Source organism: Scyliorhinus torazame, chromosome 9 (assembly GCF_047496885.1).
Source record: "Scyliorhinus torazame isolate Kashiwa2021f chromosome 9, sScyTor2.1, whole genome shotgun sequence".
Lineage (NCBI taxonomy): Eukaryota > Metazoa > Chordata > Chondrichthyes > Carcharhiniformes > Scyliorhinidae > Scyliorhinus > Scyliorhinus torazame.
In genome coordinates this window covers 125209654-125222928 of record NC_092715.1, presented here as the reverse complement: position 1 = coordinate 125222928, position 13275 = coordinate 125209654, and the positions used below count along the sequence as shown (strand labels likewise).

The 13275-nt window shown below is 47.7% G+C and overlaps 1 protein-coding gene across 1 annotated transcript in view; it reads right to left on the bottom strand.

The window, feature by feature from the left end:
- Positions 1 to 13275, bottom strand: part of LOC140429466 (aminopeptidase Q-like) — a 246262-nt gene that overhangs the window by 143042 nt on the left and 89945 nt on the right. Inside the window, exons 3-4 of the mRNA XM_072516494.1 lie at positions 8818 to 8954; positions 5402 to 5528 (exon numbers count right to left, since the gene is read on the bottom strand). Coding sequence (XP_072372595.1) covers positions 5402 to 5528; positions 8818 to 8954 — 264 coding nt within the window. The remainder of the gene's footprint in view (positions 1 to 5401; positions 5529 to 8817; positions 8955 to 13275) is intronic.

Sequence of the window (13275 nt, the reverse complement as noted above, 5' to 3'; positions counted from 1 at the left end):
ATGCGGTTCAGGTACATATATCGCTTTGGAGGGGCCATCTAGTATATCACTAGGAGGGTCTCCCACATCATGGTGGCCTGCTGTGTCCTCCACAACATCACACAGCAGAGGGACAACATCCTGAGGGAGGGGAGGAACATCACGCCTCGTCCAATGTGGAGGTTGCCGGGTAGGGTCAGGATGGGCAGGGCATGGGGTCTGGCAGGCACAGGAGGCCACACAATGTGTACGCCAGGGCTGGAACGCGCAGGGTGCACTAATAGCCTCCAGGTTCGCCGACTCGGGGGTCTGGCCAATGGCATGAGCAGCCTATCCCACCCCCACTTTCCCCCCCCCTCCACGACCGACCGCCCTGCAATCCCCTCTGTGATTCTGCCCTGCCACACTGGGGCCATGGTCCATGTGATGGAGGATGATGATGATCCACTCTGCGATGCGCTCTGGTGCTCCACGGCGTTTGACAACTGCCCACGGTAGAACTTTCCACCGTCCGCCTGGGTGATCCCTGCAAGCGAGTTGGCCATTCCATCACAGTGTCCCTCCAATTACTTGGAGTGGCAGAGGTGGGGACGGGTGTGGGTGGGGGAGGCGTCAGGGTTGAGAGGGAGGTGGAAAGTCAGGGTACCAGGCCTTGTTAGCTTTTATTGGTAGAGGGATTGAGTTTCGGAGCCATGAGGTAATGGTGCAGCTGTACAAAACTCTGGTGCGGCCGCATTTGGAGTATTGTGTGCAATTCTGGTCGCCGCATTATAGGAAGGATCATTACATAGATTGATCATTACATAGAATTTACAGTGCAGAAGGAGGCCATTTGACCCATCGAGTCTGCACCGGCTCTTGGAAAGAGCACCCTACCCAAGGTCAACATCTCCACCCTAACCCCACTAAGGGCAATTTTGGACACTAAGGGCAATTTAGCATGGCCAATCCACCTAACCCGCACATCTTTGGACTGTGGGAGGAAACCGGAGCACCCGGAGGAAACCCACGCACACACGGGGAGGATGTGCAGACTCCACACAGACAGTGACCCAAGCCGGGATGTGGAACCGTTGGAAAGGGTGCAGAGGAGATTTACCAGAATGTTGCCTGGTATGGAGGGAAGATCTTATGAGGAAAGGCTGAGGGACTTGAGGCTGTTTTCGTTAGAGCGAAGAAAGTTAAGAGGTGACTTACAAGATGATCAGAGGATTGGATAGGGTGGACAGTGAGAGCCTTTTTCCTCGGATGGTGATGCCTAGCATGAGGGGACATAGCTTTAAATTGAGGGGATATAGATATAAGACAGATGTCAGAGGTAGGTTCTTTACTCAGAGAGTAGTAAGGGCATGGAATGCCCTGCCTGCAACTGTAGTGGACTCACCAACACTAAGGGCATTCAAATGGTCATTGGATAGACATATGGACGTTAAGGGAATAGTATAGATGGGCTTTAGAGTGGTTTCACAGGTCGGCACAACATCGAGGGTCGAAGGGCCTGTACTGCGCTGTAATGTTCTATGTTCTATATGTTCTATGTTCTATATGTTCTATGTTCGGTGTCTGACATGGGGTCCTCAGACCATGCCCACCTCCACCGTCCGCCCATCTCCCCGCTCCCCCCCTCCACCAACCTGGGCCCCACAGTACCCTCTCTGCAAACCAGCCCAGTCCAGCCCAGCCCTTCCCTCACACCTTTCAGAAAGAGCAGTTAGGCAGGTTGGAACTTTTGCGCATAGGTCTTAATTTTGAAAAGAACAGGTGAACATCTCTATAAGGGTTTGTGCCCTAGCCGAGTGTTTTTCAAACTTTTTTCTGAGGACCCATTTTTACCAACCAGCCAACCTTTGTGACCCATGCCGTCCGATGGTCACGATCCACGGCCCCCAAACTTCTTGACCCACCATTTTCGCTTACCTTTAATGCGGCAGGTGAGCATGCTTGGTCCTCACAATCTCACTTATTTTGTCATTCAATGTTACATTTCCGTATGGGTTTTTCATCAGAAGTCCTGGAGCTCACACCAGCACTGCTTTGTCCTGTTGTGGACTCTCCTGACAGCTCTCACCACCACTGCTTTGTCCTGCTGTTGATTCTCTTGAGCCGCTCTCTCCAGCAGGTTTAGTTGTGAGATCCTGGCCTGTTTGTGTCTCTGGCCCTCTCTTCCTTATTACAAAATGATCCATTTTAAATTTTACAGTCCTGTTGCTTGTTTGCTGCTGGCAAAATGGAGGAATCGCAATCGCGTCCAGAGCACTTGACCTCAGTGTTCGGGTCGGCGTGGACTGCTCTCTGTCATCGCTTCAGGCAGGAAGACTGCATTGAATTAAAAAGAAATCTCCTCCTGGATCAGCGCGCTGATGTTAGGAGGAGGCAGTGTTTTTTGCTAGGTTCTGGGCATGCCCACTGATGAGCGGGCACACTTGCCCGCATTCTGAAAGCCGGTCGCAGCTGCAATTTTAAAAAATCGGCTCCTGCGGCCATTGCGCATTAATTCCTGCGATCGGGAACGGGTGGTGAGGGTTTGGTGAGGAGGTGGTGTGGGAGTGCTGAGGGGGTGGTGAGGGTTTGGTGAGGGGGTGGTGAGGGTTTGGTGAGGGGGTGGTGTGGGTTTGGTGAGGGGGTGGTGAGGGGTTGGTGAGGGGTGGTGTGGGAGTGCTGAGGGGTGGTGAGGGTTTGGTGAGGGGGTGGTGAGGGAGTGCTGAGGGTTTGGTGAGGGTTTGGTGAGGGGGTGGTGAGGGAGTGCTGAGGGTTTGGTGAGGGGGTGGTGAGGGGTGGTGTGGGAGTGCTGAGGGGGTTGTGAGGCTTTGGTGAGGGGGTGGTGAGGGGGTGATGTGGGAGTGCTGAGGGGGTGGTGAGGGTTTGGTGAGGGGGTGGTGAGGGGGTGATGTGGGAGTGCTGAGGGGGTTGTGAGGCTTTGGTGAGGGGGTGGTGAGGGGGTGATGTGGGAGTGCTGAGGGGGTGGTGAGGGTTTGGTGAGGGGGTGGTGAGGGGGTGATGTGGGAGTGCTGAGGGGGTGGTGAGGGTTTGGTGAGGGGGTGGTGAGGGGGTGGTGAGGGTTTGGTGAGGGGGTGGTGAGGGTTGGTGTGGGAGTGCTGAGGCGGTGGTGAGGGTTTGGTGAGGGGGTGGTGAGGGGGTGGTGAGGGTTTGGTGAGCGGGTGGTGAGGGGTGGTGTGGGAGTGCTGAGGGTTTGGTGAGGGGGTGCTGAGGGTTTGGTGAGGGGGTGGTGAGGGGTTGGTGAGGGAGTGGTGAGGGGGTGGTGAGGGGGTGGTGAGGGAGTGATGAGGGGTGGTGTGGGAGTGCTGAGGGGTTGGTGAGGGTTTGGTGAGGGAGTGGTGAGGGAGTGGTGAGGGGTGGTATGGGAGTGTTGAGGGGGTGGTGAGGGTTTGGTGAGGGGGTGGTGAGGGGTTGGTGAGGGAGTGGTGAGGGTTGGTGTGGGAGTGCTGAGGCGGTGGTGAGGGTTTGGTGAGGGGGTGGTGAGGGGGTGGTGAGGGAGTGGTGAGGGTGTGGTGAGGGCGTGGTGAGGGTTTGGTGAGCGGGTGGTGAGGGTTTGGTGAGGGGGTGGTGAGGGAGTGGTGAGGGGGTGGTGAGGGAGTGGTGGGGGGTGGGCAGGGAGTGGTGTGTGTGGTGAGGGGTGTGGTGTGGAGGTGGTGAGGGGGGTGGTGTGGGGGTGGTGAGGGGGGTGGTGTGAGGTTGCTGAGGAGGTGGTGTGGGTGGTTAGGGGATAGTATGGGGGTGGTGTGATGGGGGTATTGCCACATGTGCCACAGGGACCCTGCAACCCTGTTTGGGGCAGCACGGTAGCATTGTGGATAGCACAATTGCTTCACAGCTCCAGGGTCCCAGGTTCGATTCCGGCACTGTCGGTGCAGAGTCTGCACATCCTCCCCGTGTGTGTGTGGGTTTCTTCCGGGTGCTCCGGTTTCCTCCCACAGTCCAAAGATGTGCAGGTTAGGTGGATTGGCCATGATAAAATTACCCTTAGTGTCCAAAATTGCGCTTAGTGTTGGGTGAGGTTACTGGGTTATGGGGATAGGGTGGAGGTGTTGACCGTGGGTAGGGTGCTCTTTCCAAGAGCTGGTGCAGACTCGATGGGCCGAATGGCCTCCTTCTGCACTGTAAATTCTGTAATAATCTATGAAAACCCAACTTGGTTGCGCGGTGCTGACCTCCACCTCAGTGACTTCCCTCTCTCCAGGCCCACCGGCCAGGTCCAGTGCCCGCTGCTCCGCGATGGTGAGGGGCCGCAGGTCTGGCGGTCCCCCTCCAGTCTTCTTTCTCACTCTGTGGTTATGCACACCTTCTTCTGACGGGGGTAGTCACAAAACGCACAGTGTTAGGCCGTCAGATGCTTGCAGCACAGTGGCTGGGCAGCTAGTGGTCTTTGTGGCCAGGGCATCCGGCCATGGCGGGCGGTATGTGTGCTGGAATGTGGTTCGGGGTGGGGTGCGATCAGGTGGATTTGGTCGCCCTCCGGGTCGGAAGGGGAGAGTGGCGGAGGTGGGATTATGGGTGGCTGGGATGGGGATTTGTGTCAGGAGCATGGTGCTGCCTACTCACCCTGGCTGCCCTGAGGAGGTTGTGCAACGTCTTCCGGTACTACTGTCCGGTCCAGGTGGGTGGACCCACAGCACTCATGGCCTCTGCCACCTGTGTCCAGGCCTGGTGTCGCTGTGTACCGCGGCAGGTGGCAGCCTCCTTCCCACCCCCTCCCTTGGGAAACAGGGTGGCCTGCCTCTCCTCCATGGCGTCCAGCAGGGTCTCGAGCTTTGCGTCCGCAAACCAGGGTGCCGCTCTTTGTGTTGCCATCTTGTTGGCTGGGATGAGTGTGGGTGGGTAGTGGAGTGCTTATCTGCGGCTGCAGTTTGTCAGCCTCTCGAGTGGTAATCCCGACCCCTGTTGAATCAGACACTGATTTATGTTGGAATCAGTTGAGTTCCATGTGGCGCCGGCGTTGGCCCATTAACGGAGCATGAATTGCTCCAGAACTGATGCTAATTTAATGTGGTAGAAGTATACCGATTCAGTCCCGGTGTCAACACTTTCTGAACGGAGAATGCCGCTGGTGGTTCCTGTCCATAACCATTAGGTTAAAGCCTAGAACTTCGAGTAGGAGTCAGATTTGACTAATTTTGATGAGACCCAAGAGATCAAATGGATCAGACATTACTTTTTACACAAAACCCTGGAATACTAAAACAATTGTGATTGTATAATGCACTTTATATTTTTTTAGTTTGAGCATCTTTGCAAACACTGTTTTTCCCTTTGAGGAACAGCAGAGAAGCTATGGAAGGATTCCCAATAATCGAGACAGACAGATAGAATTAATCAAGTCACTTTAGTTTACGCTGCAGCTCTGGCCTTAGTCAGAATCATGGATAGGAGTATGAGTAATATAAATATAAGATAAGTGACTTACCTAATTTGGGGAGGGGGTAACTCAGATTATAATACTCTTCAAAGTATGCGAGTATTGGACCTGTTATGTTTAATGCATAGTCAGCTTCACCTTTTGATATGCTTGCTTTATCTGCCCAAACACGAATCTGAAAAAGTCATTGAATTTACAGTAAAATATCTATAAGTAATTTTTAATTAAAATTTCGATTTCATAATAAAACTTAGGATCATTTCCTTTCTACGATTTATGTAATTCTTTGTTCTTCCTGATTGATTTGCTATCTCTATTAATTCAAACTTCTCACACTTCCTACATTACGGCAGGGACTGCACGTCAAAATTATTTTATTTGTTGGAAATCGCTTGGAGGTCCGGATGTTGTGGCAGTCACAATATTGCACAGAATTACACAGGATGTACAGGACAGAACATACAGCACAGAATATACAACACAGGATGTACAACACAAGATATACAGCACAGGATGTACAGCACAGGATATACAGCGTAGAAAAATGTTAATGGAGCAATTATTGCAAGGGGAATGGAATATTAAAGTAGAAAAGCTTTACTGCATCTGTTTTACTGCAGCCGTACAGGGTATTGGTAACACCACATCTGGAATACTGTGTATCGTTTCCTTATTTGAAAAAAGAAATAATTGTGTTGGAAGCGGAACCGAGAAGGTTCACTTGGCTCATCCCTGTGATGAAGGACTTATCCTATAAAGACAGGTTCACCAGGTTAGGCCAATATCCAAAGGAGTTTTGAAGAATGGGAGGTGATCATATTGAAACAATCAAAATTCTGAGGGGACTTGATAGAATAGGTATAGAGAGGATGTTTTCATTTGTGGGGGAGACTGGAACTGTGGCACACAGTTCAGGAATAAGAGATTAAGACTGAGATGAGGAGAATTCTTTTCCCTCAGGAGGTCAGTAGTAAGTGGAAATATCTTCCGCTGGGAGCGGTGAAGGCTGTTTCATTGATTTTATTCAAGGCTGAGTTAGACAGATTTTTGATAGGGAGTCAAAGGGTATGGAGGCAGACAGGAAAGTGGAATTGAGACAACAGCCAAATCAGCTAGAATCTTATTGAATCGCAGAGCAAGTTTGAAAAGCCGAATGACCCATTCCTGCTCTACAATCCTCTGTTCCTATTTTCCTAAATCTTTAATGGGGAGAAGTTTTAAAAGCCTTGAAGCTCAGAATCTCCTTTTGCCAGCTCATTGTTACAGTTCCAATGAGCTGGACAGTTCGAATGAGTTTAAGATTTTTTAATGCACATTCATACATTCAAGGGCATCTAACTTCCTCCAATGGTGTCCTGGGACCATATCCAAAAGACGACCTTACATCTCCCAAAGGTCACTTAACTATCAACGGGATGAACTGGGACATATCCAAAAGAGTCCTCTATTTCCCCAAACAGCTCTAACAGCTTTAGACTTTCCCTTAGCAGGCCTAAAGTGCGCATACCATCAGCAAAAATCAGATTAGTCTGAGGGAGCTGCACTTTAACATGTATAGCTCCCTCCATGAACCACAGATGCACACGTTACAGCCCGCCTCCATTCCCCAATGAAAATGGTCAGTGCTATGTTCAGGGACAGGACTTCTGGATTTGACCCTCCACTGCCACCTTCGTAACAATGAAGAGGCTCACTGTCTTTACAAAAATTCAGGCCATAAGTATTAAATCATCTCTAAGTCTTATCTTTTCTAAAGGAAAGGTCCTCAACCTGTTCAACCTTTCCCAAAAAACTTTAACCTCTCAGTTCTGACCTCATTCTCTTAAATCATTTTTGCACTTTCCTTGTTCCTTTCTACTAAATAGAAGACTTGCATTTATGACCTCAGGGTGCCTCAAATTGCTTAACAGCGAAATAATTACTTTTGAAGTGTCGGCACTGTTGCAATGTAGGGAACATGGCAGACAATTTGTGCACAGCAAGGTTCCACAGACAATATGATGATGAACGGGCAATCTGTACTTTTAATGTTGATTGAGGAATGAACATTAGCCAGATGCCCCGGGACTCTTCTTCAAAATTGTGTCATGGGATCTTTTATGATCACCTGAGAGGGCTTGGTTTAATGTATCACCAGAAAGACAGGAAAGTCGCATTCCCTCCGTACTGCACTCGGGTTTCAGCTTAGATTTTTGTGCTTTAGTACGGACAGTAGATTGTGCACAATTCTATCAGTGTGGCCTGACCATGTTCCTACGCAACATAGCTTCACTAATTTTGAATTCTATATCTCTAGAATTAATAATAATAATCTTTATTAGTGTCACAAGTAGGCTTACATTAACACTGCAATGAAGTTACTGTGATAATCCCCTAGACGCCACATTCCGGTGCCTGTTCGGGCACACAGAGGGAGAATTCAGAATGTCCAATTCACCTAACAGGCACGTCTTTCGGGACCAGTACAGCTAGCATTTTAATTGCTTTGCTGACCGCTGATGCTGCCTTTAATTTGTTTACCTATATCCCAATTGATCTTGCTACCCCTCTAATCCATTCAGTTTCTTCTGTTCTAAGATAAGGTCGTTCTTTCCATTTTTTTCTACAAAAATGCATCCTTTCAAATTTATCAAAATTCAAGTTCACTTACATTTGACTGCCTAGTATTCAAGGTTCCTAAAAAATGTTGCATTTTTCCTGAATGCCAGCTGTACCCCTCAGTTTAATATCGTCGACTAGAATTGATGTTGTGTTACTTGTTCCCATGTTCAGGTTATTAATGTAAATTACTAATTATTTGTGGTCCAGCACTGATTCTTGTGGAAGAATACTTTCTACCTTCTTCCAATCTGGATAGCTACCCTTTAAATAATAATAATCTTTATTGTCACACGTAAGCTTACACTAACACTGCAATGAAGTTACTATGAAAAGCTCCGAGTCACCACATTCTGGCGCCTGTTCGGGTACACAGAGGGAGAATTCAGAATGTCCAATTCACCTAACAGCACGTCTTTCGGGACTTGTGGGAGGAAACAGGAGCAACCGGAGGAAACCCACGCAGACACGAGGAGAACATGCAGACTCCACACAGACAGTGACCCAACCCGGGAATCGAACCTTGGACCCTGGAACTGTGAAGCAACTGTGCCAACCACTGTGCTACCCACCAATACCTTTACCAATACTCACTGCTTTGTTTATTTGAACCCCAATTAGTTATTCTTTTTGCCATTATTCCCTGGCTCCATGTGCATTAATCTCTATAAATCCAACCTTTTTATTCTTTTTTAAGTTTTCCTCAAAATGGCTTCCATTAAAAAGCTGCTGAACTAATTCAGAAACATGTATTCCCATTCACCTAATTTGATTTAAATATATCATTAATCCGGCAGAGGTAATTTCTGACACAAAAAACCCCCAAATAATCCTCATAGAAATATATCACTGTCATTGATAGTTACCTCTATGCCGTTGTAAGTTGTGTTAACGTAACCATAATCACAAATAGCAAAAGCAGTTACATAGGTAGACATCTTCACACTGGTGTTAAATGTTGTAACCTTCCATTTACCATCCTTGTCCAGTCTTTCAGAAACATCTAAAAATTCAAAACATTCAAGTTGAGTTGTTTCCTATTACTTCTGCACTGGTGTAAAAGCTGGCATGAGACACACTATTATACATCTGTTAGTACTCATAGGTTTGGTCTCAGGCAGACTTATTTTTTTAAAGGAAATGCCTGACTTTGCAGCAGGTGTGATGGAAACCTGGGGTTTTTATGATGTTCTGAAGGAATTTGTGGTTGCTTAATCCAAAACAGAAGTACACTGATAATAAATTAGCTATCATTACAATGATAGCATGTCAACCGGTACATCAGATGTTGAGATGAGAGTGGCGGGGTGGTGGGGGCAGGGTTGGGGTGAGGGGAGGTGGACAGTTAAAGATGATCCTAGCAACAGTTAGCGTGTTTGTGATTGACCCATTTACAAACAAGGCCTTGGGGCTGAAACTCAAAGTTCTGCCAACAGAAGCTTCCAGACTGTAACTTTTATAACAACAAGGGAAGGTCAACTGTTGCAGTAAGGTTGGAGGTTGCTGATGCACACAATGCACATTGCATAGATAAGACACTCAGAATTAGTCTAGAGGTTATCAGATAAAGCAATGTGCTATAAGAGAATCAATCGAAGGAAAAAGGGAAAATTCCAGCTTGCTAAGGAAGAATAAAATATAAGTAGTTTCACCTTTTCATTAGTACAATGAACAGAACACATGTCTGCATATGCTGTCTGCTGTTTGTACTCTGCTTGTAAATTGCTTTTGTATGCTGAAGTAATATTATTGTAATCCAAATCACCAACTGACTTTGTTACTACTTAAGTGCATTTAAACTTTTTTAACAATATCAGCATGTTTGTGTAATGTTCTGTTAATTTGTTTTGCAATAGTGACTGTTTCATTTGTGGGAATCAAGCCACTGCAACACTAAATATGGGACGGCAAAAACTGCCTCATGCACAAAGACTGGCATGATATTCTTACATAATACTCGAATAGTGAAGTGCATTTTTCAAACTCTGTCGGTTTCTGCATTAGTAAGGAACACATGCGCTTCATTGTGTTATCATTAAATGGGTTCCTAAAGTTTATGCAGTCTTAAGGGGAATTCACCAGCTTCCATTGTGGGTTGTTATGAGGCCATGTTTGGTTGATAGGAGTAGCAAAAGGTACAGCAGCTTATTGACTAACAATAATTGGCCTGCATGAACAACATTGAACACCTAATCATTGCGCACTGACCCCACTTTTATGCAGCCCAAAGAGCAAGGGCAGGATTCTCCGGTCTGCCAGCCGTCTGTTCCTCAGCGGCATGCCCTCGCTGGCAGTGGGATTCTCCGTTCCCGCCACCTGCCAATGGGATTTCCAATTGTGGTCACCCCACGCCGCAGGGAAACTTGGGGGTGTGGGTGCGCTGCTGGCGCAACGGAGAATCCCTTCAGCAGAGAATCCTGCCCCAAGAGCTTGACTTTAGTAAAGGAGAATGCTTTTGCTAACGTGTGGAAGGTGAATGAACTTAGGCAATCCCCAGATTGGAAATAGTCAGAAAGTCAATATCAACTGAGTGATCACGTGACGGAAACATGGGAATTCTCCCAGAGCGTGGGAAAACCACAAGTATGGAGTAGCTGCTCAGCTAGTGAATAAAGTATTGTTTGTTACAAGTCCTTCGTCGGCAGTTTTTGGGGAACCCAACATTTCTACAGTCAAGCAGCATCTGTGGAGAGAAGCAGAGTTTTTAAAAATAAATTTAGAGTACCCAATTCATTTTTTCCAATTAAGGGACAAATTAGAATGGCCAATCCACCTACCCTGTGTTGTGTTGTGCTTCTTCATGTAGCATAAGCTGCTTGCTTGATGTATACTCTGACAAAGGAAGGTTCAGACTTGGAGATGGGCTTAACACATTTATTGAACAGTTAACAATTCTCCTACTTGAGTTTGACTCTCCTGCTAATCTTGCTACAGTAACTAACCAGTCTGCTCTAAGCCATGCGGTGGGTGTGATGCTCTGAATTGTCCCTGTCCTTCTCATTACATTTCACCTGTGGAAAGAGAAAGAGCATGTGTGCTCTGTCCTTTTATATGGGTTGCCCCCTTGTGGTAGTGTCACCTCTGGGTGTTTTGACTGCCAATTGGTCGTGTCCTATTCTATGTGTTCATTAGCTGTATGTCTGCATGTAATGACATCTCTGGTTCTCCCTCTAGTGTTTACTTAGTTGTAGTATATTTACATTAACCCCTTGTGTATTTACAGTGATGCATATCACCACACCCTGCACATCTTTTGGATTGTGGGGGCGAAACCCACGCAAACACAGGGAGAATGTGCAAACTCCACACAGGCAGTGACCCAGAGGCAGGATCGAACCTAGGACAACCACTGCACCACCGTGCTGTCCCGGAGAGAAGCTGAGTTGACAGGGCCGCTATATCTCACGTGATGCCGAAAATATGAATGACGACACCGAGATTTTGGTTTACGACCTTCCTAGCCTCCCTCTGTTGATGTGATCAGATTTATGCCCAGGAAGAGTGCGAGCCTGATCTGCATGAATTATTATCTAATTCACCGGCATCACGCTGCAACGTCTGGCCTCGTTCTATCTTCCTATCTAGCCGGCGTGACATTACACCGGCGTGAATTACTACTGGTCTTTAAAAATGGAAACCTGGTGCCATGTCTGTGACTGACCTCATGGGGCTCAGTAAGTCTGTTCACTGGGATTAGTAGGTCTGCTCATGGGGGTCAGTGAATCCATTCACAGGGGTCTGTGAGAGTGGGGATTACCTGAAGGCCATATGGCGGTGCGCTGGCTCTGTGCCATGCAGCCTGGCCAGCTATGCTGGCTGGGCGCTCTCAGTACAATGCTTGTTGGAGCCCCCTCCTTGGGGTGGGAAGGGTAGCTGGATGAAGCTGAGGAATTACTTTCCTGTGAGTTTTATTTTGGGGGTTGACAGCAAAGAGCTCCCTGAAGGCTGCCACTTGAATTATCAGAGTGCCTATTAACACAGTTTAGCACTGAAGGAGGAACCAATTATGCCCAGTTAGTAAACTGAGTTTCACATATGTGATACTGATTGGCCCTCAGGAGTTAACCCTTAACATGACCATCTCCCCACAGTGCTAAGTCCAAGGTTGAGCCTCAGCTTTCGGTGGGAGGGCTGGCAGACCTAGTGCCACAGAAACAAGAGCCAAAGGATTCACCTCTCCCCACAGCCCCCAGCTCCTGCATTAGCAGTAGCTTGGATTTTGCCCTCCACGCTCTTCCCAATGCCCACCTCACCGTCTAAATGACAGTGTTGAGATGCAACCAGAAAACAAAAGTCCCGCCTGACAGAGCCTTCAGTGGTCCTATATACAGGGCAAGGCATTCTTAGGCTGATGTCCATCTGCGAGGCTGAGTGGATGAGAGCTCATTCCAGTGATGAGGGCCCACTGTTCCACTGTTGGAGATGGGATGGGAATTGATATCAGTGAGTGTGCGAGCGCTGCAGGCGATGTCCTTCAACTGGCTGCTTCTAGGTAAGGATGGTCAATGTGTCCGGGCATGGTCATGAGTCATTATTGGTATATTGATCTCTCTTTGTCTATTGTCTCACAGTTCCTGTGGAGATGGCTGTCATACTTATAAATGCGATGGAGGAGGAAAGAGTCCAACATCAACATGCAGCTGCACTGATGCTGGAGCATCACTCTGAGGACCAGGGGGCCACAGGGCCTAATCAATAGCCGGAAGACGGAGGCTGGACAAGCAGATGCTGGAAAATCAGACGCAGCATGTTATGTGATTGGCATTTTTCGCATGAAATGTTTTTTTACCCCCAAGTGTCTTAACAATTCGGTCTGGAACACGGCGACAGGATTCACCCCAGTTTTAATGCCAAAAGTGACACTTAGCCAGATTTGGGGCAGATTCCGCCCAACATTTCAGGTTGATTGACAACACTTTCATCTGAGACTTATGTGAATCTCAGTCATGATGGTAACCACTAGTTTCTGCTGATATCTCAGAATCCCTCACCCCATAGTTGTGCCACATTTGTTTTAAAGCTGTTCACAACTGGTCTATATTTTATTTTATGGACCCCTAAATCCTCAATTTTAATTAATAGCAATGCTCCAGTTGTGTTCACAGTGTGTGCCTGGAGGTGAACCTGCTCTTCAATTTTGTTAGCTATGATAGCTCTTTCCCTACAATTTTCCCACATTTCTTTCATCCTTATTTCCCAACTATCTACTTTCCTTTTAAAACCTTGAGCAATGAATATATTCATTCATGAATTCCAGAGCAGTGCATTCCACATTCTCACAATCCTCACTCCTTTATGGGACGTTGATCTTTTTTTCTGAATTC